A 25,579-nucleotide genomic window follows, 5' to 3' on the forward strand; every position below is an offset into this window, starting at 1 on the left:
GGTGCTTGAAAGTTTATGAACCCTTTAGAATTTTCTATATTTCTGCATAGATATGACCTAAAACATCATCAGATTTTCACACAAGTCCTAAAGGTAGATAAAGAGAACCCAGTTAAACAAATGAGACAAAAATATCATACTTGGTCATTTATTTATTAAGGAAAATGATCCAATATTACATACATCTGTGAGTGGCAAAAGTATGTGAACTTCTAGGATTAGCAGTTCATTTGAAGGTGAAATTAGAGTCAGATGTTTTCAATCAATGGGATGACAATCAGGTGTGAATGGGCACCCTGTTTTATTTAAAGAACGGATCTATCAAAACCTGATCTTCACAAGACGTTTGTGGAAGTGTATCATGGCACGAACAAAGGAGATTTCTGAGGACCTCAGAAAAAGCGTTGTTGATGCTCATCAGGCTGGAAAAGGTTACAAAACCATCTCTAAAGAGTTTGGACTCCACCAATCCACAGTCAGACAGATTGTGTACAAATGGAAGAAATTCAAGACCATTGTTACCCTCCCCAGGAGTGGTCGACCAACAAAGATCACTCGAAGAACAAGGCGTGTAATAGTCGGTGAGGTCACAACGGACCCCAGAGTAACTTCTAAGCAACTGAAGGCCTCTCTCACATTGGCTAATGTCAATGTTCATGAGTCCACGATCAGGAGAACACTGAACAACAATGGTGTGCATGGCAGGGTTGCAAGGAGAAAGCCACTGCTCTCCAAAAAGAATATTGCTGCTCATCTGCAGTTTGCTAAAGATCACGTGGACAAGCCAGAAGGCTATTGGAAAAATGTTTTATGGATGGATGGGATCAAAATACAACTTTTTGGTTGAAATGAGAAGCATTATGTTTGGAGAAAGGAAAACATTGCATTCCAGCATAAGAACCTTATCCCATCTGTGAAACAGGGGGGTGGTAGTATCATGGTTTGGGCCCGTTTTGCTGCATCTGGGCCAGGACAGCTTGCCATTATTGATGGAACAATGAATTCTGAATTATACCAGTGAATTCTAAAGGAAAATATCAAGACATCTGTCCATGAACTGAATCTCAAGAGAAGGTCGGTCATGCAGCAAGACAACGACCCTAAGCACACAAGTCGTTCTACCAAAGAATGGTTAAAAAAGAATAAAGTTAATGTTTTGGAATGGCCAAGTCAAAGTCCTGACCTTAATCCAATTGAAATGTTGTGGAAGGACCTGAAGCGAGCAGTTCATGTGAGGAAACCCACCAACATCCCAGAGTTGAAGCTGTTCTGTATGGAGGAATGGGCTAAAATTCCTCCAAGCCGGTGTGCAGGACTGATCAAGTTACCAGAAATGTTTAGTTGCAGTTATTGCTGCACAAGGGGGTCACACCAGATACTGAAACAAAGGTTCACATACTTTTTGCCACTCACAGATATGTAATATTGAATCATTTTCCTCAATAAATAAATGACCAAGTATTTTTTTGTCTCATTTGTTTAACTAGGTTCTTTTTATCTACTTTTAGGACTTAAGTGAAAATCTGATTATGTTTTAGGTCATATTTATGCAGAAATATAGAAAATTCTAAAGGGTTCACAAACTTTCAAGCACCACTGTAGCGGTATAAAATTACATGTAGCTAGCCCTTTAAAATTACATGTAGGTGTCCCCTGTCAACACGTCAAGCTCAAAGTCAAAGCTGAGGCATATTCTGCTAGCACAAACACAATGTTGTCCTAATTTTGATGAACAATCCATCTACACATCCTAATACAGGAATCTTAGGGACATCTCAGGATCACTAATGGAGATTCCAGTATATACTGTTGATGCATTTACTAATTTACCATTTAAAGGAAACCCTGCTGCAGTTTGCCTTTTAGAGAATGTAAGTAATTTAGTATTTTTGCATAACAGAAAAAACAGCTAGACTACAGTCTATGTAGGCAGTAGGATTTACTATGCAATGTTTATTATGTATCCAGGAACTGAAAGAGGAGCTTTATCAGAAAATAGCAGCTGAAATGAACTTGTCCGAGACTGCATTCATCACAAATCTGAAACCAACAGAAGATTTTTGTTCAGGTAGTCAACTCTGCAAGACTGAAAGCAATTAATTATTTGCTTTTAAAGCTGTCATGTTTGTATAATATTTTACAAATGGGTATGGGTTTATACATACATGGGTTTAGACGTACAATTTATACATAACCACAGGTTTATACGTGATTATCAGGGACTGAGGGTAGCTGTTGAAGCAGGCAAACTAGCTGTAACCCACCTATAAGGTAAATGGACACTGGACCAGATTAGTCTAGATTTGCAGGGAGGGGTAATTAACTGAGTTGGACACCACCACGAGTAACTAGGGCACAAAGTTAGATTATAACAAGATAATTGTATTAACATGAATTTCCAACATTTCACAACATCAACAATCAGACAATGAATGTAATTTCTGGTGCACCAAAATAAAATATTTCCCCAAAAATATAAATGTCCATTCAGTTCAGTTGTCTCCGGAAATCCTTTCCTCAATCCTACCACGCTGACCGCAGGCAGACGAATAACTCAAAGGCTTCCCAAAGTCCAGGGGTTCATCACAGGTGGCTCGCCATCCCTCTCGTCAGGGAGAGAATCGATCCAGCTCAGGATCCAGAATCCAGGGTTTCCAAAAAACCTAGCCGAGAAGATAAAAGTATAACAACAAAAAGATCATCAAGGCTTCTCCAACTCTTGCTTGCTGAACTGTTTTCTTTCTTTCTTTCCAAAATTTAATTAACAACATTTCACTTGCGTTTCAACTCGGTTCTTTCATTCCCTCTGGAGCAAAAAGGCAGAACTTAGTTCATTTTACACCAATAGGAATTAACCATTCCTCCTGAATCTATGAGCGTGTTTGTTATGACGTTTCTGCTCACAAACTGAAAAATAGACATCTGCGTTAAAATAAAAGGATGACTTAAATATGAAATGGCGAATATGGAAACAGAAGACAGGAAAATACATAAATTGTTATTGAAAGGAAATAATCTAATAACACCTAATATCCCAATGGGTTACATAGCATTTTCCAAACTATATTTAAATTCAGAATAACTTTACGCAAACCTGCTTTTGTCACTGTATTTCCCTTGTGCATAATCTGAGAAACAGAGGTGGAAAGTAACAAATTACATTACTCGCGTTACTGTACTTGAGTAGCTTTTTTGTGTACTTATACTTTTTCAAGCAATTTTTAAAGAGTGTACTTTTACTTCAGTATGTTTTCTTTTAAGTAGTGTACTTCGGTACATTTTACATCACAACTGTTACTGAGTAAAAAAAATAAATAAATAAAAAATAAAAAAGGCTAAAACGGAGAAGGGGAAATGCGTTCTGGAAATGAATCACGGGAAGGACAGTTGTCGCGCGCGCGAGTCTCACACAGACGATGGCAGACATGCACCGGCACTTTAAGGGGGGGGGCTTCGGGGGGCTCAAGCCCCTGGGCCACAGCCAATCAGGGGCCTTGTAATATTAATAAAATAATAAACTGTCGGAATCGTGGGCCTACATTAATGTACGGATAGAAATAAGGTTAGAAATAAATGAGCGCACAGTAGCCTGCTGTAAGAGACATGGTGGATGTGGTTCGCGAAACGAACACCCACAACTGTACCAGAATAAAATGTAACAAAATGTAACGTCACGCACGAAAGCGCGCCAAAGACTACAGACTACAGAGACACAAATTTAGAGGCTTTGAAAGATGAAGCGTCCACATGTTAGCGGGGCGCATAAAAGGAAAAAAAGAGAGATGCAGGTAATGATAGAATCGTTGCCTAAAGTCACAGACTTTTTTAAGGTAAGGATCACCAATCTGTTCAGAATATCAGCTACTTATCAGTTATCAGCCTACCAGCAGCTAGGCTATGTGCAGCTAGGCTAGATATGCTATGATCTGTCCAACAGTAAAATAAATCAGTTGTGATTTGAATACGTGTCGTGTGATTTGAGTTATAATCCTGTTAGTATAATATTTCGATGGGGATAATAAAATGTCTAAAACGGCATCTACTGAAGAAATTGATGAAAAGATTGTAGCCTATAATTTTCACAGTTCAGGCAGCAGACAGAGTAAGCATACTGAGGGGAATAGCAATACAAAGCTAGCGCAGATCCACATTTCTCGCTAGCTGTGTTGGGTGTGTTGTTAACCCGTGTGGATTTAAGTGAAATACTTGAGAAGTTCTGTGGTCAAGACAATGTTTTAAGGTAAGGACGCTTGATTATTAATATTTGCCCGCCGTGGCTTGTTGTTGACGAAAGGCCCACATGATTTTGCCTTATGCAGCTACTGCTAGCGTCATGCTTTGAACTAGGTTAAGCTCATTTGCGCTAAAGGATGGGTTTATTGAAGGACTTTGATGTAGCTAGTTTCTTTTTAAAAAATCATATGCTCAAAACAGTATGCCCGTGTTCATCATGTTTAACTTTTTTCTTGATGGAGTGCATGAAATATTGTTGCAAGTGGTATTTCGATGCAGTCATGTCAAAAAGGCAGTTGAATGCACGGTCTTATTCAAGGAGAAAGAAGATTTGCATGATGCTTGAACATAGATCGGTAAAATAGACCCTAGTAGGACTTGGTTTCGTGTATTTCGGTCTGTAGAGTTATGAGTTTGGCCGCTGTCCATGGTGTTTACGTTTCATGTGGCCGCCGAGCCAAGTACCTTCATCATCATCATCATCATCATGTTTCCCTGTCAAAAGTTAAACTCTCTAGGGGTGCTTCTGCTGTAGCAGTTGCAGCAGTTGCTCAAAGTTTGATTTGTCCATCATCATACGTCTTATCTGTTGGGTGTCTATGCCCAGCAGATTTTCCCATTTCGTCCATTTGTAACCATTTTTGTCAAACAGGAGCTGCTTTTGCACTTGGTTATTGCCCATCCGGCAAACGTGAGCAATATATTTTAGTTGTTGTACGTAGCAGGCAGGGTTTTTTCTAGAAAAATTTAGCATGAGGGCGCTCACCATGGCGAGGGGAGCAAAGCGGGGGGGGGGGGGGGGGGGGGGGAGATGGTGCCGGTTGTCCCCCCCCCCCCCCCCTCCCCGTCGTGCAAAGCCTTTGAAAAATGCTCCAATGGGACATTCTGAGGCTATCTGAGAGGGGAATTGTAACAAATTGTCTGTCAACATTGAAAAAGAAAGAAGTAATCTTCTTCTGCCCCGGACAGTCTTTGGCTTTCTTCCGCTTCGTGCCGCGGGATGACATCATTAAATGCCCAAGTGTCAACAAAAACAACTCGCGAACTACTTCTGTCAAAAGCTCCCGCGCCGGTGGGTGAAAGTTCATTCAGTCTCGAGAAATCTCGCTCTACAAGTCAGCTGACCTTGTCAGTAACCCATGTCAAATCTCGCGAGAGCAGCCGCGACAAGTAAACAACATGGCGCTTCAGTCTGGAAAACGCCAATTCAGATTGTTTTTGCACCGTCTGGTGGTGTATCTACTATGATTGGAACATTTTTGGAGCAATTATAAAGTATTTGATGATCAGACACATTGTCACGTAGTGTTGCTGGGATGTTTTCACGGAGTCGGTAAGGGGGCGCACGCCGAGAGTAAGAGGGCGCAGCGCCCCTGTTCCCCCGTTTAGACGAAAGCCTGGCAGGATAGTTTTATATCCTGGGTTCCTGTCAGTTTCCAGAGGTCAGCATTGGACAGCTTGTAGCTCCAGTCTATATCTTCATTTGTAGTGTTCTTTTGGTCAGGGGCATTCTTTCGTTTATATCCACCTTTAATCATTTTCCTTAGGAAGCCGTGCCACACTACCTCAATTTTGTGAATTTCACTGGATGATAGTTGCCATGCCTGTGTGCTGTACAGGAGGCGAGATCGAACGCATGCCACTAGGAACTTTATACGGGTTTTTAGTAGTATTCGGTGGTCGGTTAGAATGTGTTTCAGTTCATTCCATTTCATGAATGCAGCACTTATCCTAGCATGCAGGAAGTGTGAGGATTCATCACAGTTGCTGACATTATAACCAAGATATTTAAAGGTGCGGACGTTTTTAATATTAGTGCCGCCAAGGGAAATGATACTTGGTTTACATTTGATATCCTCATTGACGTTAAAAGCCATTGTTTCTGTTTTGACATATGATATTTGTAAACCAAAGCGGGTGTAGGTCTTATCATACAACTGAAGAATATTCTGAAGCTCCTCGATGGATCCAGCGAGTATGGCCTGATCATCTGCGTATAGAATCTCTGTTATGCAACCCTCTCCTGATGCTCGTGCTTTCGTACGCATTTCTCTTGTGGATACCTCATTTGGAATGCAATATCTGAACTTGAAGCCTGTATCTGGGTACAGTTTTGATATCTCATGCTGTGCAATCCTGACAACAAAGTCCATATAGATATTAAAAACTGATGGCGATTCTAGGGCACCTTGTCTTGCAGTGAATGTTTGTTTTCATGCCGCCGAGCTATTTTTATGTATTTTATTTTTTAAAAGGACTTGTCTGTAGGTGTGTGTGTTTTATGTTTACAACACATAGGTCTACATTAGCGCACACGCGCTTGTGTGGTTATCTCTGGCCATGCCCCTGCGTGAAAGTTACGCAGTATCACTGTCCTGTCCGTGGTAATAATCAGAACTGGCTCTGTAATGATAATGCGCGTGTTCTTCTCTCCCTCTGTGGTCGGATGTGTTGAGCGATGTGAGCGTGGGCCTTGCGCAGCTACGCTGAGCCAAACGTAACCTATCGTAGGCTTCTAGGCTAATTACGTGCTTACACTGTAAATGCTTGACACATATTGCAAATAAAATAAGAGTGTTTTCCTGGCCAACGGTAAGGGTAGGGCTGACAGGTAGCCTATGAGGGGCCTAGCCCCTGGGCCACGGGTATTGATAAAGCGCCCCTGCAGACATGGAGGAGACCAAGGAACCTGTGGTGGACGACCCTGCAGAAAATGCAATTTCTTCCAGTAATGAAGTGCACCCCTGGCCCTACATACGTGATCACTTCAGCTTCGTAGAGAAAAGGGGTGACAGTTTCATTATGCAATGCAGATTATGTGTGCCCAAGAAGACAACCATTGCGGCATACAAAAATTCGACGTCTAATCTGCGCAAGCATGTTGAGGTAAGTATTGTCATCATAATCACGGGCGCAGATAGAGGGTGGGACGGGTGGGATTCGTCCCACCCAGATTTAAATTCACTTCGTTCGGTCCCCCCCACTTATAGGGAGGAAAAAACGTCTATGCTGTCTTTCTTTGCATAAGGCAAACCTCACGGAAAAATCAAAAGACTAATTACCATTCGGTTTATTGAGGTGCACAGCAGTACATACATAGTTGCAACAACTCACATAAAACAAAACAAAGACTGATATTCGGTTGGTTGAGCTGCGCAGACTGCACAGGTTGCGAGCTCGAGCTTGGTTGCTATGGTTACCCACAACAAGTTTGACAGGCATATCGGGGTTGGGGTTGGTTTGCTGGCAGCTTTGTCCCCCCCAGTTTTTTGTCCCCCCCAGTTCAAAATACATATCTGCGCCCTTGATCATAATGTTTCCTTTCCATAGTAAAACCGACAATAGGCTGGTTATATTCCAAAAATAGTGGATGGCATTGCTAATGTTGAAGTAGCAACCTGTTGGTACTGTAACATAACGGTAACTAGTCTGTTATTCGGTTGGCTAATCATGCAAGAAAGTTAGCTCGCCAACCTGACGTGATCAGTCCTCCTACCATTCTACATCCAACAGGCCAGAAAGGAATACTAAGCAAAACAAATAATGTTTGAATTGAATTGTTTAATAACACACAGTGCACACAGGCAAGCTACGAGATTTCGGTGCAACATTTCACTTTCATATTTCATGTACAATGCTTTGTGTGTGGTCAGGGCGATGTAAACGACATGACTGTGTGTATTGACCTTTTTTGTTTGTCTCAGTTTTAATGCAGCATTATCCTAAGCATTCAATTTGATACACTTCCTTTAAATAAAACATCTGGGTTGAGATGTACATATATCCTTGTTTCCTCTTCTTTTTCATTTTTGCACAACACAATGGAGGCAGAAAACACCCATTGTTAAAAGTAACGTTTTACTTTTACTCAAAGTACATTTTAAATGATCTACTTTTTACTTTTACTTGAGTAGATTTTTTGTCTGGTAACTTAAGTAAAATTTCATCAGAGTAACAGTACTTGTACTTGAGTATAATATTTTAGTACTCTTTCCACCTCTGCTGAGAAATAATCCAAATTCAACTGCAATTTGAATTTACAGCCCTGATTCAAAAAAAGTTGAAACGCTTTGGAAAATGTCAATGAAAACAGAATGCAATGATTTGCAAATCATTTTCAATCTACATTCAATTGAATACAATACAAAGACAAGATATTTAAATGTTCAAACTGAAACTTTATTGTTTTTGTAAAGATGCACCCATTCTGAATTTGATGCCTGCAGCACGTTCTACAAAAGTTGGGACAAGAGCAACAAAAGACTGGGAAAGTTGTGGAATGTTAAACAAACAAACCTTGTATTTAAAACATTTTACAAGTAAACAGGTTAATTGGTAATTGGAAAGGCTCAGTTGTTTGCAAACAAGGATGGGTTGAGGTTCACCACCTTTACCCCTTTTGGACCAACAGGGAGCAGGTTCTTGAACCAGTTCCATTCAGGACTCTTTGAACCTTGGTGCCAGCTAGCAAACTGGCCCATGTTTTCACCAGTGTTGAATGAAACCGTTGTAATCAAGGATGCTTCGTGAACATAGGGCGTTGCACAATTCACAACAGGAGTAAACAGTAATAGCAAGATGGCAGAGCGCACTGATTACTTGTAAGCTTTTGTTCTGTTATTGCAGATATTCATTTTTGGTCCATTTTTTTCTGAGGATGTATTATTTTCTGTTGTGTTCTCCATTGCTGTGCTCCACTTCCTCTCTAAGCTAATGACATGCCAACTGATGTCATCACGGTTTGCACTGGTAAAACCATCTATATTTTGGCAGCTTTTCAGGTTCTGATTCAATTTATTTTTTGTCGAAATGCTCTGAATGTTTCAAAATTTGGTGCACAAATAAGAACAGAACTCGTTTGTTTGAAAAAGAGTATCTGTGAAAAACTGTGTGGGCAAATAGTTGAATAATAATGTTTTTCTCAGTGTAAAATTGCAAGGAATTTAGGGATTTCACCATTGACAATCCATAATATCAAAAAATTCAGGGAATCTAAAGAAATCTCTGCATGTAAGGGGCAAGACTGAAAACCAGCAGTGAACACCTGTGACGTTCAAGCCCTCACGTAGCACTGCATCAAAAACTGACATGATTGTATGAAGGATATTACCTACATGGGTTCGGGAACACTCCAGAAAAACACTTTCTGTAAACACAGTTTGTCGCTGCATCCATCATACAATGCATAAGCCATACATCAACAACATCCAGAAACACCACTGAATTCTCTGGGCCCGAGCTCATCCGAGATAGACTGATGCAATGTGAAAAAGTGTGCTGTGGTCTGACGAGTCCACATTTTAAATTGTTTTTGGAAATCATGGATGTTTTGGCCACTGGGCTAAAGAGGAAAAGGACCATCCAGATACCAGCACAAAGTTCAGAAGCCAGCCTCTGTGATGGTATGGGGGGGGTGTTAGTGCCCATGGCATGGGTAACTTGCACATCTGTGAAGGCTCCATTAATGCTGAAACATACAAACAGGTTTTGGAGCAATATATGCTGCATCCAGATGATGTCTTTTTCAGGGATGTCCCTGTTTATTCCAGCAAAGCAATGCTACATTCTGCATGTTACAACAGCATGGCTTTGTATTAAGAGAGTGCAGGTGCTAAACTGGCCTGCCTGCCACCCATTGAAAATGTGAGGTGCGTTATGAAGTATAAAATACAACAACTGCGACTGTTGAACAACTGAAGTCATATACGTATCAAGCAAAAACAGGAAAGAATTTCACTTTCAAACTTCGGCAATTAGTGTCATCAGTTTCCAAATACTTAGAGTGTTGTTAAAAGAAGAGGTGATGTAACCGTGGAAAACATACCCCATCCCAACTTTTATAGAATGTGTTGTAGGCATCAAATTCAGAATGAGCACATGTTTACCAATAAATAAATAAATAATTTTTGGGTTTTTTAAATGAAGGATTGGGTTCGGGAACACTCCAGAAAACCAAGTTTTTATTTATGTTTAAGCAGCATCCCAACTTTTTTGGACTTGGGGTTGTATATGGTATTGTGCACAGTGATGTACAATGGATATCAGAATGAAAATGCAAAACCCCTCTCATATTGCATTTATAATGTTTAATAGGTCTGATAATAATAAGTATGTATAATAAATGGTCTTTTCCAGGAGCAAGGTTTGGCTTACGCTGGTTCACCCCTACACATGAAGTCAACCTTTGTGGCCATGCGACACTGGCTTCAGCAGCAGTGCTCTTTTACAAGAAAAGTAAAAGTGTTTTATTTGTAACACTTTGAAAATACACTCAGCAGTGATAAATGCTATAGCAAAGCTCTATTATTTCTCAGAAAACCCCAACTCTGTGGTGGCCTTTGAGACTCTGAGTGGAGAGCTATTGGTGCATCAGCGCGGTGAATCACTAGTGATGGTCTTCCCTCTCAATAAACCAGAAGTTCAGGTACAGCCACTGAAATATAGAGACCCAATAAAGTATTTGGACAATGTACCCACTGGTAAACAATTTTTTAGTTTATTTCAACAATTGTGTTTGTTTCAGGAAAAAAAACTAGATAGAACTCGACGCCAACGGCGTCGATGGGGATGCCTCCGCCTGGTAGACTACACGCCTTATTAAGTTGTGATTTGAGGACGGACATTTGACCTCACAGTAATCTTGACCTGTGACCTTTTAACCTCAAAATCTAATCAGTTCATGTTTGTCCCAAAGCGCACAAATGGTGAAAGTTTGGTGAAATTCCTTTCATTTGCCTTGGAGTATTGTGTTCACAAGGTTTTCGGACAGACATTTGACCTCACAGTGACCTTGATCTTAGACCTTTTGATCTCAAAATCTAATCAGTTCATGTTTGTCCCAAAGCACACAAATGGTGAAAGTTTGGTGAAATTCCTTTCATTAGCCTTTGAGATATCGTGTTCACAAGGTTTCGGGACGGACGGACGCACGCACGCATGGACGGACGGACAGACAACCCGAAAACATAATGCCTCCTGCACCTTAAGGTGGTGGAGGCATAAAAATGCACAATATCAGAACCAAGAAATAAGATCTTAAGGCTGATGCTTGATAAAACATGAACCTACTTAGTTCATAGAGAACAACACAGTATTTCAACTCTTGGGCGAAATCCAGTGTACTTTCTTGGAACATGCTCCATAACTTATGTTATCGCTTCCCAAACTGTGGTACGGATACCCCTAGGGGTACGCGACGTGATTGTAGGGGGTACGTGGGAAGAAAAAAAATTATGCAAATAGCAACGAATATAGGCAACATAATACAACAAATAAGCAACCTGCCAATCAGTCCCAGCACTTTACTACGCATGCACACAAAGTTAGGCTCGAAGATTCTCCCTTCAACTGAAACAGTTGTTGCTAGGCGGCCAACACGAAACTTCAGTCAGTTTAGCTGCATGTCACTTTGCTGCTATGGCAATGAAACGTCGCTGCTAATAAAGAACGAACAAACACGAACATGGACAAATGGCTGAAAAGAGTAAACCCCCCCCTCCACAGAGACGCCATCGGCTCCTAGGCCTACTATCGGGGATGCCCCTGTCGGTGACAGCAACCCAGATTTCTCTTTCGTGGATCAGGGTGCTAGCAGCAGTAGGGATACTGTTGCTCATCAAGCTACTAGCATGGCTTGTGCCGCTGACGGTGACTGTGAGTATGATGACCCCCCTGACATGAGCAAGCATATGGATGCAGAAAGAACGACATGAGAAAAAAGACGCAAATATGATGAGAACTACATTTCGTTGGGGTTCACTTGTATTGGTACTGGCTCGTCTATTCAGCCACAGTGCGTTGTATGCACAAAAGTGTTATCTCACAACTCAATGAAACCGTCACTCTTGCGCAGACATCTGGAGACGAATCACCCTCACTTGAAAAATAAACCACGGGAGTTTTTTGTAAGGGAATTACGTGGGCTTTCTACCAGTAAGAGCAGCATAAGAAAACCAGACACAATAAACAAGAAAGGGTTAGAGGCATCTTACAGTATATGGTGAGCTACCGAGTAGCCCGGACTGGCAAGCTCCGCAATATTGTGGAGGAGTTTTTTCTACCTTCTGCCGCAGACGTGGTTGGGGTAATGTTGGGGGGAAAAAGGCAAAAAGTGTCACAGTCCATGCCTTCATCAAACAACACCGTTTCTCGGCGTATCAGTGCCATGGCTGGAGACGTTTTAAAAACAGTTACTGCTTCGCATACGAGACAGTGAATTTTATTCACTACAGCTGGATGAGTCAACGGACGTGGCCGGCCTGGCACAGCTCCTGGTATATGTCCGTTATATCCATGAAGGGTCAGTTAAGGAGGACATGCTGTTCTGTAAACCACTCGAAACAAGAACAACAGGGGAAGACAGCTTCCGTATGCTGGACACCTTTGTGACATCGAATGGACTTTTTTGGACTAAATGTGTGGGCATCTGCACAGATGGCGCAAGGGCCATGACAGGGAGGCACAGTGGAGTGGTCACGCGCGTCCAAGCAGTTGCTCCCGACGCCACTTGGGTGCACTGCAGCATCCACAGAAAGGCTCTGGCTGCCAAGGGCATGCCTGTAAATTTGAAGAACGTTTTGGACACAACTGTAAAAATTGTGAACTTTGTTAAAGCCAGGCCTCTGAACTCTCGCATATTTACTGCACTCTGCAATGAAATGGGCAGCGACCATACATCTCTTCTACTGCACACGGAGGTGCGCTGGTTAGCAAGGGGGAAAGTATTGACACACGTCTTTGAATTAAAGGCGTCGTGCGGTAATTTCAGCAATCAGGCTATATCATGTGTCAAAATGTCGGGTTTGGTGGGTTATTCAAGCCCCTCGGTTTCCCGCGATCTCAGTGTCACGATGCGCCCGCTACAAGCATTTAAAGTTGACGCGCACAGCCAAATTTAGGCAGCCAGCCGTTAACTAGGTCAACTTATGTGTGATGTCATACCAGTAACCTCCCTTGGGTGATGCTGGCCTGTCGCCATGATTTCTCTATAGCGTGCATTTACCAGAGTTGTTTACATTGCGGATTTTGTGGATTTATTCAGTTTGTGGATAGTTTTGAACACTCAAAACACTATGAAATGATGTATTAATATTCTGTGATACAAAATGCCTAATCAGTGTATTGTGTTTGGCTGTAATAACGAACACTGAACACTATTTGTGACTGTTTTTATCAATGGATCTGATTTCAAGGTCATGGCTAGGTATTGATAGAAAAAAAATATTTTTTTAAAAACACATGTTTTAAGTGTTTCTATGTATCAATCATTAATTTTACAAAATGATTTTCATACATTTATGTATTTGTCATATCTTTCTTTGTCACATGAAGTGTTGTCTTGATAACATATGTGGCACATAATTTTAGCAAATGGATGACAGAAGATTAATTGAAAGATTTATGCCACAGAGCTGCCTTTAACTAATAATTATCACTTATTACTGATGATTGTACGTTTACTAAACAATACAATACAAAGCTCAATACTCCCAGCCTATAACATACTGAATATCAAGTTAAAATCAACCGCAATAAAAGGAAAATGATGAAAACTGGAATATCAAAGGGTCTACTGTATCAGAAGGCCCACTGCATTTCGCGAGATCGCAAGCTGTCAAGTTGCTAGAATTCAATCTTTCTAGCTATACTTTCACCCCCTACAGCTATCAGTATTACACATAATCATAGATTAAATCACACAGCATTCTAATTCAAGTGAAAATGGTCTTTAAAAATACACACAAGTAGTGATTTAGTCAGAGAAACCAACCAAAACAAGTCTTCAAGTCGCCGGTCTTCTTCATTCTCGTCTTCGTTTCTGTCGTCGTCAGAACTGTCCTCATTTTCTTCTGAAGATGAGCGCTCAGGTTCAAATCTGTAAGGCTGGATACCACCAGGACATTCAGCTGTCAAAATCTCTACTTGTGGGCCATTTTCTTCTTCTGTATCGGTAAAATCAAAGCTAATTTCCTCAGCATCGCTCCTATTTTCTGGTGTGTCTGCCATTGCAACTGCACCGAGTGGTTACTGATATGACGTCACGCAGCTGTTCCATTGACCGAGAGGGGGCGCTGCGAACACGGGAAATTTCAAGTGATGGGCATGACCAAATAAGGACCGATTACAACCGCGGGAAGCTTTTGAAAAATCTACGGTCAATTTATTTCGAATCTCGAAAGCATTCTGGTGCAGAATAATGCGACTTTTATCGCCACTGCGTGACGCCTTTAAGAGATGAACTTAAAATGTTTTTTGTTGACCAGACATTTCACCTGTCTGGCAATTTGCATGATGGAGAATTTCTTTCACGACTAGCTTATCTCTGTGACATTTTTTCTCGGCTGAATGAACTTAATCTTGGATTACAGGGGCTCTCCGCAACCATCTTTAATGTGCGAGATAAAATCGAGGCAATGATCCAGAAATTGAAGCTCTGGATAGACTGTGTGGGCAAAAACAAGACAGAGGCCTTTCCGTTCTTGCATGATTTTCTGTGTAAAAATCACCTCAGTCTGACAGACGGCATCAAGCACGACATCACAACACATCTCAGTGAGCTGGCTGCTGAGCTGCGCAGGTACTTCCCCGACAGTGACGAGTCGGACAGTTGGATTCGACATCCTTTTTCTACTGTCCCTGCTGCCCTGCCAGTATCTGAACAAGAGAACCTCATTGACATAGCATCAACAGGATCCATGAAAATTGATTTCAACCACAAGCCTCTTACAGATTTCTGGATAGGATTGTGCACAGAGTACCCTGAACTGGCAACACGCGCTGTCAAAAAATTAATGCCCTTCGCAACTACGTATTTATGTGAGAGGGGGTTCTCATCTCTGATGAGCCTGAAAACTAAATACTGGCACAGGCTGTGTGTAGAAGACGATTTAAGGCTGAAACTTTCTCCGATTCGACCAGACATAAGGGGGCTATGTGCATCCTCTCAAGCACACCCTTCACATTAACCTGGATTTCGGTCATGTTTAATGAACTCGCTCCGGTCACGCCCCCTCTCAAACTCGACGCAGAGCTCCACAGGTTTGGTTATGTTCTTAACAGGCTAATTAGTTCTTAGTCTTAGTTCTTGTTTCTTATTTCTCATGCCTGTTCATCTGTAGTTGTATTTAATATCTGCAAGCTAGTTAATAAAACTCTGCTCCCTAACAGTTTCGTGTTTTTATTTCTTGTTGTGCATGGGGGGGGTACGCGGTTGGAGATGAAATGCTTCAAGGGGTACGTGATGTAAAAAAGTTTGGGAACCACTGATGATGACATAAGTCTTATGTCATCATCTGTACCAATTTTGGAGCTAGAGATCATAGGTTGCTGAAACTAACAGGCTAGCAATTATAAATTAACAAGTTGACGATGCAACTCTGTGAATTTCACCTGGAGAAATATTACCTGATACTACCGGTCACACAGGTTCACTTTACAAATGAGTAGCATGTGTTCCATACAAAAATAAACTTTACTGAAACAGATCATGATCAGTAGGCAATAAAAGCATATGGCTATAAGAGTCAAGAAGTTGGTATGATGGAATAAAAATTATAATAAAAAAAAACAAAAAAAAAACCACACTCATGTCGAAGGCTATGACAGTACTAAGTAGGAATACAGGTTAAATTATTATTATTATTATTATTATTATTATGGCAGGGCAGAGGCTTACCAGTGGGGAGGCACACTGCTGGGAGGGAATGTGCCAGAAGACACCCCACACACACACCCACACACACACGCGCACACAGCGCAGTGCAGCTGATGGTACACAACACCCAGTGACACCCAGATTCCACTACCTTCAGTACTCTGCTGCAAAACAAAGTGCCAATTAATAGTAATAATTATCCCATTTGCATAAATGGCCCCACCTACAAGTGAGCATACAAAACCGCATGAGCTCCAACACTTACCTGTACACTGTGCCGCAGTGACTATACCAGAAGGCTGTGAAAATTTCTGGCAAATGGAAGGACAGTAAGCTGCATGGTTGTTTTTCATTGCTCATCTGCACTATTGGCTCCCTGAAATGTTGCTAAAGTCTCCAAATTGGTAACACTGATTCAGTTTTCTCGTCTCATCTTGTCTTCTTTCGCTTATCCGGGGCCGGGTCACGGAGGCAGCAGTCTGAGCATGGAAGCCCAAACTTCCCTTTCCCCAGACACCTCGGCCAGCTCCTCGGGAAGAACACCGAGGTGTTCCCAGGCCAGCCGAGAGACATTCAGTTTTTTTTATATCAAAATAAATAATTTGTGCACCAAATTTTTTTGGGGGGTGTGGCAGCAGGGGCGTGGTCAAGCATCAGTCTGTGAATGGAGGGCAGAGTCAGGGAAGGTAAGTGGCAGAATCACTGCACCTGACATGAATTAACCTGTGTTTGTGTGTCTCCCCCAGTGACCGTACCCTATAAAAAGGAGAGAGAGAGCAGAGAAAGGGAGCTCTCCCCAACCTGGACACTTGTGTGCGTGTGTGCATGTGTGTGGGCGAGCAAAGTAAGCCGCTGAAAAGCGCAAAAATAAAAAAGTGTTTGTAAGAACTCAGTTCTGGCCTGCTGTGCTTCTGTGCTCCACCCACCTCCAACTATTTCTACAGTGGTGCTGAAACCCAGGACGGAGCACAGAAGAGAACAGCCTCATGGAGTCTTCCCCCTTCAAGAACCTGGTCCATGCCCTCGCCACAGCCCAATAGAGTCAGCACTAGGTGCTGGTTGCCCTCCGGAAGGAGCAGGAACAATGGTTCGAAGCCCTGGTGCTGGCGCAGCAGGAAGATCGCCAGGCGTTCCGGCACCTACTCGCGTCGGCGGGGTCCACCACCGCCGCGGACCCGCCCCACCTCACCCTAATGAAGATGGGTCCGCAGGACGACCCCAAAGCCTTTCTCGCTCTTTTTGAGCGAGCAGCAGAGGCATGAGGTTGGCCGGTGGAACAGCGCGGCGCGCCTCCTCCCCTACAGCTCCCCACCAACAGCCGGCTGGTCTACACCGACCTCCACAGGGCCGTCCTCCAATGTGTGGGGCGCACCCCGGAGCAACAACGGCAGTGCTTCCGTGCATTGCGCCTGGAGGAGATCGGCCGGCCAGCCGTTTGCGTCTGGCCAGCAACTCCGGGATGCATGCCGGCGGTGGCTATGGGCCGACAACCGCGATGCTGAGGGAATCAACGTGATGGCGACTTCTGGAAGGAACAGTGGAGTGGGTCCAGTGCCATCGCCCGGCGTCGCTGGATCAGGCCATCGTGCTGGCGGAGGACCATATGGTGGCTGTTCCGATGGCAGGACAGCATGTCTCCTCTTCTCCCCTCTTTCTCTCTCTCTCTCTCTCTCTCCCCCCCCTTCTGTTCCTCGTCCTGGCTCCATTCCCCCACCCCGGAGGTGGGGGCCGGCTCCACCCCAGCTGGCCCGCCGCACCCGCAGTGCCCTACTGTTTCTTACGTCCTTGTCTGTGTCTCTTCCCCCCCCTCCCCTCAGGTGAGTGAGCTCTGGAACACCGGTGCAGAGGGAGAGCCTGGGCCGGTATGCTGGCACTGTGGGGAGCCGGGGCACCTCCAGCATCAGTGCTCGGCGATGGAGGTGGGCACGGTGGTCCAGATCCCCGACGCGCCAGGGACCGCCCTCGATCGGGCCGGAGCGTATCACATACCGGTGAGTATCCAAGGGGATGCGTATCAGGCTTTGGTGGACTCCGGCTGTAATCAGACCTCAATCCACCAAAGCCTGGTGCAAGACAAGGCATTGGGGAGAGCACAATTGGCGAAAGTGTTGTGTGCACGGGGATGTTCACAACTACCCTTTAGTGTCGGTCCACATTCTATTTTGAGGGGAGAAATTTAGGAGTAAAGGCTGCGGTTAATCCTCACCTTACCCACTCGATAATTTTGGGGACTGATTGGCCGGGATTTAGGGTATTAATGGCACATATAGTGAAGAGTGGGGCCTGCCATAATTTAGCGGGGGGAGGTCTTGGTGTGACATTGGCGGGAGCAGCTGTCACAGAGCTGTCTACATCATCACCGCGTCAAAGTGAGGAGCAGCAGGCTCCTCCTCCCTCTCTCGGGGAATCCCTCGTGGATTTTCTGTTAGAGCAGTCGCGAGACGAAACTCTGCGGCATGCGTTTGACCAAGTGAGAATAATCGATGGTCAAACGCTCCAGCCAAATGCCACCCTGTCCTTCCCCTATTTTTCCGTCATTAAGGATAGATTATACCAAGTGACACAGGACACTCAGAGTAGGGACCCGATAACACAGTTTTTGATCCCAAAGAGCCGCCGGGAATTTATATTCCAGGCACCTCACTTTAATCCCATGGCCGGACACTTGGGGTAGGATAAAATACTAGCCCGAATAATGGCCCGGTTCTATTGGCCAGGGATTCGCGGCGATGTCCGTAGGTGGTGTACAGCATGCCGCGAATGCCAGTTAGTAAATCCCGTGGCCATTCCAAAAGCGCCTTTGCGCCCTCTGCCATTAATAGAGACCCCGTTTGAAAGAATTGGGATGGATCTCATCGGGCCATTAGATCAGTCAACACGAGGATAATCGCTTTATTTTAGTTCTGGTGGACTATGCAACGCGATATCCAGAAGCAGTGCCTCTTCACAACATCTCAGCACGTAGTATTGCAGAAGCGCTCTTCCGCGTCATCTCCTGAGTTGGAATCCCCAAAGAGATTCTGACTGATCAAGGCACTACGTTTGTCACGCACACTGCACAAACTGTATGGTTTACTGGGAATTAAGCCTATCTGCACCAGCATTTATTACCCACAAACGGATTGGCTTAGTTGAATGGTTCAATCGCACCCTCAAGAACATAATTAGGAAATTTGTAAGCGAGGATGCACACAACTGGGATAAATGGCTTGGGCCCCTGTTATTTGCAGTGCGAGAGATCCCACAAGCCTCCACGGGGTTCTCCCCATTCGAATTATTATACGGGCATAAGCCACGTGGCATTCTCGATGTGCTGCAGGAAAATTGGGAGGAGGGACCTTCAACAAGTAAAAATGAAATTCAACACGTTATTGACCTGCGCGGGAATTCACACCGGGAGATAAAGTACTCGTGTTGTTGTCCACGTTGAGCTCCAAATTGATCGCCAGATGGCAAGGACTCTTTGAGGTCACACGGCGAGTCGGGTATGTCGACTATGAGGTGAGGCGAATGGACAGGGGTGGGGCGGTACAGATTTACCACCTCAATCTGTTAAAACTTTAGAACAAGGAGGTCCCCGCGGCGTTGGTGTCACTAGTTCCAGAGAAGGAGGAGAAGCCGGAGGTTCAAAAAGGAAAATTGACATCGCTCACCGCTCCGGTCCCCTGTGGAGATCACCTCTCCCCGACCCAACTCACGGAGGCCGCCCAGTTGCAGACAGAATTTTCTGACGTGTTCTTGCGCCTGCCTGGCCACACCCACCTCATAGAACACCACATTGAGACGCCCCCGGGGGTAGTAATGCGCAGCCACCCTTACAGACTGCCCGAACACAAAAAAAAAGGTGGTTCGGGAAGAACTCAAGGCCATACTCGAAATGGGCATCGTCGAGGAGTCCCACAGTGACTGGAGCAGCCTGGTGGTCTTGGTTCCCAAGGCCGACGGGTCGGTCCAGTTCTGTGTGGACTATAGAAAAGTCAACGCAGTGTCTAAATTCGATGCGTACCCAATGCCTCGTATTGACAAGTTGCTCGATCGACTAGGTACGGCTCATTTTTATTCGACACTGGATTTGACAAAGGGATATTGGCAGATCCCCTTGACTCCATTATCCTGAGAGAAAATGGCCTTTTCCACACCATTTGGCTTACACCAGTTCGTCACACTTCCTTTTGGGCTGTTTGGGGCACCCGCTATGTTCCAGCGGCTTATGGATAGGGTCCTCCACCCCCACGCCACCTACGTGGCCGCATACTTGGACGATATCATTATTTATAGTAATGACTGGCCGCAACACTTAGACCACCTAAGGGCCGTCCTTAGGTCGCTGAGGTGAGCGGGTCTCACAGCCAACCCGAAGAAGTGTGCGATTGGGCAGGTGGAAGCACGGTATCTGAGCGTCCACTTGGGCAATGGGCAGGTGTGTCCCCAAATCAATAAGACAGCAGCGATTGCGGCCTGCCCGAGGCCCAAGACCAAAAAGGGGGTGAGACAGTTCCTGGGGCTGGCTGGATACTATCATAGGTTTATACCTAATTATTCAGACGTCACCAGCCCGCTGACTGATCTCACTATAAAGGGGGCACCAGATCCAGTCCAGTGGACGGAGCAATGCCAGCGGGCTTTTTCTGAGGTAAAGGCTGCACTGTGTGGGGGTCACTGTTACACTCCCCTGACTTTTCTCTCATCCTTGCAAACAGACGCGTCGGACAGAGGGCTGGGGGCTGTTCTGTCCCAGGAGGTGGAGGACCATCCAGTGCTGTACATCAGCCAGAAGCTGTCGGTGCGTGAGGGCAGGTACAGCACAATAGAAAAGGAATGCCTTGCCATCAAGTGGGCAGTCCTTGCCCTCCGCTACTACTTGCTGGGGTGCCCTTTCACCCTCTGTTCGGACCATGCGCCCCTGCAGTGGCTCCACCGCATGAAGGATGCCAACGCGGGATCACCCATTGGTATCTGGCACTCCAGCCATTTAAGTTTGAGGTGGTCCACAAGCCGGGGGCGCAGATGGTCGTGGCGGATTTCCTCTCCCGTGGGGGGGGGGGGGGGTGTCTGTGAATGGAGGGCGGAGTCAGGGAAGGTAAGTGGCAGAATCGCTGCACCTGACGTGAATTAATCTGTGTTTGTGTGTCTCCCCCAGTGACCGCGCCCTATAAAAGGAGAGAGAGAGCAGAGAAAGGGAGCGCTCCCCAACCTGGACACTTGTATGCGTGTGTGTGGGCGAGCAAAGTAAGCCGCTGAAAAGCGCAAAAATAAAAGTGTTTGTAAGAACTCAATTCTGGCCTGCCATGCTTCTGTGCTCCACCCACCTCCAACTCTTTCTACAGGGGGGTTTTCTACTAAAGATCTATGTTGTACACATTAATTAGTGGAATTGCATTTGAAAACAAACAGTAAATAATAAAAATACAGTAAATAGCCCTATTCCACAACTGTAGTAATCCATATTATATCAAGAACCGCTCAACTAAGTAAAGAGAAACGACATCCATCATTACTTTAAGACATGAAGTAGAATCAGTGTTTGAATCAAAGTTTGAGCACCCAAATTTTGTAAAAATTGAGGACAATACTCAGCACAAGAAAAAGTAAGGGAGCCCTCAACGATCCTTGACAAAGAAGAAAAACAAGATCAGCAAAAGATCAAGACAGGTAATTACCAAAAACAAGGATGATCATTGGTGTGGCCTTTTGCAGATGGAAATCATTGATGAGGGCTCATCAATGTTTTCAAAGTGACACTGAATTGGACTTTTTCTGTTGGACTGCTGAACTGAGCCTACTAATCTAAATGCAAATCTCTCATATACACGTGCATAGGTGCAAGTTTGCTGCAAATATTTTACTTTTGTAAAAGGTATTCACTAATATTCAAAAATATTCATCTACAATAAAACTCTACCACAACACGGAGCACACTGAGCTATTTTGCATGGAAGTTTTTACACACTGAATAACTAAATACAATTTCTAAATATTTACTTAAAGTAAAAGGTGACGGGCAACTTGATATGGTTATAGATGACGATGACATCATTGTGGAAGTTACAACCCCAAAATTGTAAAAGTAAAATTCTGTAAAAGTTGGGATGCTGTGTAAAGAAAGCACAACTTTATTCATCACACACTTGCGAAATTCCTCTCTGCATTTAACCCATCTGAAGCAGTGAACACACACCCAGAGCAGTGGGCAGCCATGCTAACAGCACCCAGGGAGCAGTTGGGAGTTAGGTGCCTCGCTCAAGGGCACCTCAGCCCAAGGCTGTCCCATATTAACCTCACCACATGTCTTTGAACTGTAGGGGAAACTGGAGCACCCGGAGGAAACCCACACAGACGCGGGGAGAACATGCAAGCTCCGCACCCGCCAGCCGCTGGGCTTGAACCCAGAACCTTCTTGCTGTGAGGCGACCGTGCTAACCACTTACACCACCGTGCCGCCAGTGGTGTAAGTGGTTAGCAATGTAATAAAACATAAATAAAAACAGAATGCGATGATTTGCAAATCCTTTCTGACCTATATTCAACTGAATACTATCCAAAGACAAGATTTTTTTAATGTTCAAAATTGATAAACTTTGTTTTTGGCAAATATTTGCTCATTTGGTGATGCAGTGGTTTGCACTGTTACCTCACAGCAAGAAGGTTCTGGATTCGAACCTCATGACTGACAAGGGCCTTTCAGTATGGAGTTTGCATGTTCTCCCTAGGTCTGTGTGGGTTTCCTCTGGGTGTTCCGGTTTCCCCTACAGTTCAAAGACATACAGGTTAGGCAAAATACCCAGCCACTGGGTTTGTACAAAACAGTGCATACTTGGTGCTGGTCCTAAACCCAGATAGATTTGAAAGCCCAGTGTGAGATTGATGTGAGCTAAACTGGTTATTAACCTTCTAAAAATAAAGTCTCCAGATTGTGAATTTGATGCCTGCTACATGTTCCAAAAAAGTTGAGACAGGGGCATGTTTACCACTGTGTTCCATTACCTTTTCGGTAAGTATTTGGGAACGGAGGACATGAATTGGTGAAGTTTTGAACATGAAATTCTCAGCTCAGTTGAGCTCGGGTCCAAAAAATTCAATGGTGTTTCTGGATGTTGATGTTTGGCTTTTGCTTTGCATTTGGAGCTTCAGCAATGAACTGTGTTTACCAACAACAGTTTTCTGAAGTGTTTCTAAGCCCATGTAGTAATATCCTTTTTACAGTCATGTTGGTTTTTAATGCAGCGTCACAGGTGTTGAACGTTGGTTTTCGGCCTTGTCTCTTACATGCAGAGATTTCTCTGGATTCTCTGAATCTTTTGATGATATTATGGATTGTCGATGGTGAAATCCTTAAATTCCTTGCAATTGTACATTGAGAAACGTTTTTCTTCAACCATTGGACTATCTGCACACGCAGTTTTTCACAAAGTGATGAACCTTGCCCCATCCTTGCTTGTGAATGGCTGAGCCTTTCCAATTACTGGTTAACCTGTAGAATGTTTTAAACAGCTGGGGTTTATTTTTTGAGCATTCCACAACTTTCCCAGTCTTTCGTTGCCCGTCCCAACGTTTTTAGTGTTGCAGGCATCAAATTCAGAAGGAGTGTATATTTACAAAAAACAAATAGTTTGAACATTTAAATATATTGTTTTTGTATTCCATTCAATGGAATATAGGTTAAAATAATTTGCAAATCATCGCATTCTGTTTTATTTACATTTTTCACAGCATCCCAACTTTTGTGGAAGTGAGATTGTGCACTATGGTCCCCTGAGTCCCACTGTACATTGTAATACATGCTTGGACAGGGAAGGCTGAGAGAGAGGCATTCAGTTGGTTGTAAACCTGCAAGCTCACCACTAGATGCCAAATCCCAAATAATGTACCTTGAACATAAGCCTTTAGGACTGTTAATTTTCTGTGTGTCTATATTTTACATATAGGACAGAAAGAATTTTACTGACATTCTTAAGGTAAGTTTACCTTTGCATAATATAATATAAATCACCACACTCAGAGTTATAGTCTTGCTCAAAAGCTGTTTTGTTTGTAAATGTGTTTTGAAAGTACCTGAAAATACAGTCTAGATTCCCACAGCTATTTTCCTAACTTCACAGGCTGCTGTGGGAGATTTGCCTATTCAAGAGGTGTGTTACTGTAAGACAACAAAGAAACTGCTAGTGCGTTTGCTTGATACATGCGACAGGTACAGGAGACTCTAATAAACAATGAAAAGAGAACTATGTACAAGATTATTCTGTTCACTTTAATACATCATGTAGTGGAATCTAGTTAAAAATTCACATTAAATTATGATGATGACGACACTATTTGGCCATGAAAACTGCATATTATTTAAATCAACACAGTTCTGATGCACAGTTTGCAAATTACATATTTGTTCTTCAAAAAGTAGGCAACTCTATTTCCAAAAATATCCAGACTTCATTATGAACGATTATAATCATCATCATTTGGTTAAAGGTCCATGCTCACTTCCCTGAGTCCGATGACCGAGTCTCTGCTGAAAAGTGAAGACAGCGGAAGGATCAAGAGCCTTATCATCACAGTGAAAGGAGCACCAACGTCACAGCCAGGATATGACTTTTACTCCCGTAACTTTGCACCGTGGGTCGGAATCCCTGAAGATCCAGTGACTGGTAAACTCGTACCCCTTACACTAGGGAGTTACACAGGGACAAAATCCTGTCATTGTCCCCAGCATGCAAAACACCATCCCCACAGGCTCCCTATCTGAATTTAGTCTCATTTCGTAGACATGTCTTTTGTGCTCTACAATTTTTTTGCAATTGTATATAAACCAAATTGGTTTTCAGTATTGCACAAATTGCAAATGTCTATACATTAGTTCTTTATGCAATAGTCATTCAACACTTTCAGAACATTTTTTTTAACTTATAAACAGAAGTTATATAATGAAAACTTTTATAATGCTACACATTGCTGGAAGATACTAGATACTTTATTTACTAAAACACTGCAGCTATTTGGCTGAATTACATTTAAAGCTCATAGGCAACGGTTTAAATTTTATGCACATTTGAAACTTTATATGTTAAAAAATCCTCTGTAATTTTCTTCTGGTCCCAAGAAGTATTGTTAATAAGTAATAATTAAAACTAGACTGCATTTCTGCAGAGAAAAAGCAAAAAGTGTGCTTGCTGAGCTATAGCAGAACAGCTATCATGTTAAAAGCTAGCATGCCAACATGCTAACAACTACCATGCTAACAGTTAGCATACTAACATGCTAACAGTTAGCATACTAACAGCATACTAACATGCTAAAAGCTAGCATGTTAACATGTTAATGCTAACATGCTAATAGATAACATGCTAATAGAGAACATGCTAACAGCTAGCTTTCTAACATGCTAATGATTAACATGCTATTTGTTAAAATTCTAACACTTTAAGGCTAATATGCTGGCAGCTATCATGCTAACAGCTAACAGGCTAACATTGCTAATGGCTAGTATGTTAACTTCTAACATGCTAACACGCTGAGGGTGACATGCTAACAGTTAGCATGCTAACATGCTCAGGCAAACTCGCTAACAGCAAACATGCGAACTTTGCATGCTACCATGCTAATCCTAACATGTTAACAGCTCTCATGATAACATGCTAATTGTAATGTAATAACATGTAATAGCATGCGCGCTTCAGCAGCGCATTGATATCTGAGCTC

General features: G+C 43.4%; 1 protein-coding gene, 1 long non-coding RNA gene and 1 pseudogene across 2 annotated transcripts in view; 2 read left to right on the forward strand and 1 right to left on the reverse strand.

Annotated features, from left to right (window-relative positions):
- Nucleotides 1–1,756: 1,756 nt before the first annotated feature.
- The window catches only part of LOC132889600 (phenazine biosynthesis-like domain-containing protein), a 43,515-nt gene continuing 19,692 nt past the window's right edge, over nt 1,757–25,579 (forward strand). Inside the window, exons 1-7 of the mRNA XM_060926269.1 lie at nt 1,757–1,871; nt 1,969–2,068; nt 10,369–10,467; nt 10,548–10,657; nt 23,812–23,841; nt 23,986–24,074; nt 24,353–24,528. Coding sequence (XP_060782252.1) covers nt 1,788–1,871; nt 1,969–2,068; nt 10,369–10,467; nt 10,548–10,657; nt 23,812–23,841; nt 23,986–24,074; nt 24,353–24,528 — 688 coding nt within the window. The 5' untranslated portion in view covers nt 1,757–1,787. The remainder of the gene's footprint in view (nt 1,872–1,968; nt 2,069–10,368; nt 10,468–10,547; nt 10,658–23,811; nt 23,842–23,985; nt 24,075–24,352; nt 24,529–25,579) is intronic.
- On the reverse strand, nt 2,362–24,555 carry LOC132889601 (uncharacterized). Its single transcript, XR_009655075.1, has 2 exons — nt 23,939–24,555; nt 2,362–2,663 (listed from the first exon to the last, which is right to left on the reverse strand). It is a non-coding gene; the product is annotated as an uncharacterized LOC132889601 (long non-coding RNA).
- LOC132889599 (zinc finger BED domain-containing protein 5-like) lies at nt 11,655–13,273 on the forward strand (annotated as a pseudogene).

This window comes from Neoarius graeffei, chromosome 7 (genome assembly GCF_027579695.1).
Source record: "Neoarius graeffei isolate fNeoGra1 chromosome 7, fNeoGra1.pri, whole genome shotgun sequence".
Taxonomy (NCBI): Eukaryota; Metazoa; Chordata; class Actinopteri; order Siluriformes; family Ariidae; genus Neoarius; species Neoarius graeffei.